The sequence below is a fragment of the Cyprinodon variegatus genome, unplaced genomic scaffold, assembly GCF_000732505.1.
Source record: "Cyprinodon variegatus isolate N-32 unplaced genomic scaffold, C_variegatus-1.0 Scaffold33, whole genome shotgun sequence".
In the NCBI taxonomy this organism is placed as follows: Eukaryota; Metazoa; Chordata; class Actinopteri; order Cyprinodontiformes; family Cyprinodontidae; genus Cyprinodon; species Cyprinodon variegatus.
In genome coordinates this window covers 242,428-245,261 of record NW_015150486.1, presented here as the reverse complement: position 1 = coordinate 245,261, position 2,834 = coordinate 242,428, and the positions used below count along the sequence as shown (strand labels likewise).

General features: G+C 40.7%; 1 protein-coding gene across 1 annotated transcript in view; it reads right to left on the bottom strand.

Moving 5' to 3' along the window:
* LOC107102746 (centrosomal protein of 164 kDa-like) overlaps positions 1–2,834 on the bottom strand; it is a 19,285-nt gene that overhangs the window by 13,094 nt on the left and 3,357 nt on the right. The window contains exons 4-6 of the mRNA XM_015402164.1: positions 1,554–2,090; positions 1,338–1,469; positions 989–1,184 (exon numbers count right to left, since the gene is read on the bottom strand). Coding sequence (XP_015257650.1) covers positions 989–1,184; positions 1,338–1,469; positions 1,554–2,090 — 865 coding nt within the window. The remainder of the gene's footprint in view (positions 1–988; positions 1,185–1,337; positions 1,470–1,553; positions 2,091–2,834) is intronic.

Genomic DNA, 2,834 nt, shown 5'->3' with positions numbered 1-2,834 from the left:
ACATTTACACTTGCTCATATTTTCCAGACAAAAAGTTAATGGTGCATCTCCCAAATGTCCCGGCTGCAACAACGTTTTCATTGGTTCCGCTATCGGGACGGAACCAATAATGGGGAGCCATTTTATTTTTTTTTTTTTTATAAAACAAAAACATTTTTTTTTTTCAATTTTTACGTTTTATTTAGATTACAAAAATAAATCGTAATAAAAATTATGATTATGCTATTTATGATGTTTTAAAAATTAAGACCTATGAAAGACTGATTTAAGACATTTTAACACCAATTAAGGCCTTAGTTTTATTTTGAAGAATTCAATGCCTTTTAAGACTTTTTAAGGACCCGCGGGAACCCTGTCTTGTTTCAAATGCCAGGATCTAAACCAGCATGGATAAAGACAGGCAGGACTGATTTAAAGCGCTTTTTTAGAAAAGGCAAAGAAGAACGAGCAATCTGGGATTCACATGGATAATCATATAATATAGTGAACTTTTTCTAGATGTTTGTTAATTTGCAAAGCTGCTCTTAAATAAACACATTCTCAGAATTTCAATAGTTCTTCTATAATACAAAAAAATGACGCTGACTAATAGCTTCTCCATTATTATACTGGTACTTTTGGTATTTGGTATTTTTCTGGTATTTCTTTTAGGTTTGTGACACAATATATATAATCGACCGTGTAAAACACAAATTTATCTTCACAAAGCCTCAGAAGGGCAAGATTCATGTACAAAAAGTAAATCTGTACATAAAAATATGTTTTGTTTTTATAAAGTGTTTTTATATTTTGTTTTTTGCTGTTGGCATTCATCTTACCGGTAATATACTGGTGTGATAACTCAGTATACGTTGGATCGGTTTTTGGTGTACGTCTATTCTGAACTTATTGCCCCCCTGAAGAAAACTCCACCAGCCGCCACTGATAGTTGGACATTTAACATTTAGCCTCGGCTAAGATCTGTGGATTTATCATGGCGCTCGGTCACCTCCTGTTTAAGAGTGTTCAGTTTCTCCTCCCTCTCCCTCTCCAGCCTCTTCTTGGTGGCCTCCAGCTCCTCCTCGGACTCCGCCTGCAGACGCTGGATGTCCTGCTTCTTCTGCGCCTCCAGTCTGCCCCGTGCCGCTGCTCGCTCCTCCTCCAGCGCGATGCGAAGCTCCTTTATTATCGCCTCGCTCTCATCCCTGTATGAAACAGACACCAGTCTTAATGGGGAGGGGAAGACACTTAAAAATTCTTAACAGGACATTTTTTTTATTTGTAGGCTTTTTTAAGCAGGTAGGATTTATGCAGTATTAGATTTTTTGGACTGATTAACATTTTTATGTCCGTCTTACCTGAGTTTCTGCTGCTGCTGCTCTCTTTCCTCCCTGACAGACCCTTTCAGCTCCTCCAGAGCTTTCTCAGCCTCCTCCTTCAGCCGGGTCTCCTCCTCTCCTCTCTTGGCCCTCAGATTCTCCCGTAGCTCCCTGGAGTGGAGACATATCTGATTCCTAAGAGCTCTCATACATTTTGCGGTGATCCAGTCTAAAATAAACTCAGCCCACACCTACCTCAGTTTTCTTTCACTTTCCTCTCTCAGCTTCCTTTCCTCCTCCTCCTCTTCCCTCCTCAGTTCCTCCTGAAGGAGACGCATCTTCTTCTCCTTTTCTTTCAACAAACGCTCCCTCTCTTCCTCCAGCGCTTGTTCAACCTCTCTTTTCAGTCGCTCGTTTTCCTCTCCCGCCTGCTCCTCTCTCTGTCTCTTACTCCTCTCCTCTCTCTCTGCCATCATCTTCTCTTTCTCCTTTTCTTTCGCCATCCGAGTTTTCCAGCCTTCGTTCTCTTCCGGTGCGCTTCCTTGTTTGTTTGAGGTGGGTTCTGTGCTTCCAACCCGGGCCTCTAACGTTGGATGAGGCCGACCTCTGGAGGTTTCAGGTCTCTGCAGCTCCAGAGACACGTCGATGATTTGTGCTTGGGGCCGTTTGGGGGATCTTTGCTCTGGGTCCGAGGAGCTGGATAACGACGGGCTGGACAGGTGGAGGACAAGTCGATCAGCTTTATGAGCAGTCGGCTGCTCTTTGTCCTCAGACGGCGGCAGGCTAAAGAGACTGTAGGAGAGGACAGAGTTAAATGGCTTAGAAAATCAGCCAAATATGTAAAAAAAAAACTCAAATTTTGTTGACATTACACTAAAAGAAAACTATTTTTTTTCTTTGAATCCTGAAATAAAAAAGGGTTCGTAAAAGAACAAACTCTTTGTGACCATGAGCAGTTAAAGGTGAATATTTCAGTGAAGCAGCACCCGGGAGAAAATAATGAGGCAAACGTCCAGGTTTAAATAGTTTCTGCCCAGTTAGTATTAAGGTGATCAAAGGCTTTAAAAATTATTTATTGATTTCCAAACCAACAAGCTGCTGAAATGCAGCAAACCAACCAATACTGACACGGGTTCAAATAAAAATCATAGTACTATCATTTTAAAATAGGTGTTAATGATCCGCTGACTGCAGTTGATGTTTGACCATAAGGTGGCGCAGTTATTGAATGAAAAGTAGAGCTGTGTGATTTACTGTCAAACATAATCCGGTTAATCAAAATCTAAAGAGCTAATTGACAGAAACATGATCACAGTATGAAAGTATCCCTTGCTGATCGCTGAACTATGCACATGGATTAACCTTATTATAATCCAATATAATCTATATTTTCACTTATTTATTAGATTAGTTTTGCAGTGCAATCCTTCTGGAAAATGGTATTCTCCAAAGAGGAAACAACTTCTGTCCGACTGAGAATGTCCAGCTCCTTTTTTTTAATTAATGCCTCAAAACCTGCTGAACCCCTGCTGTTTA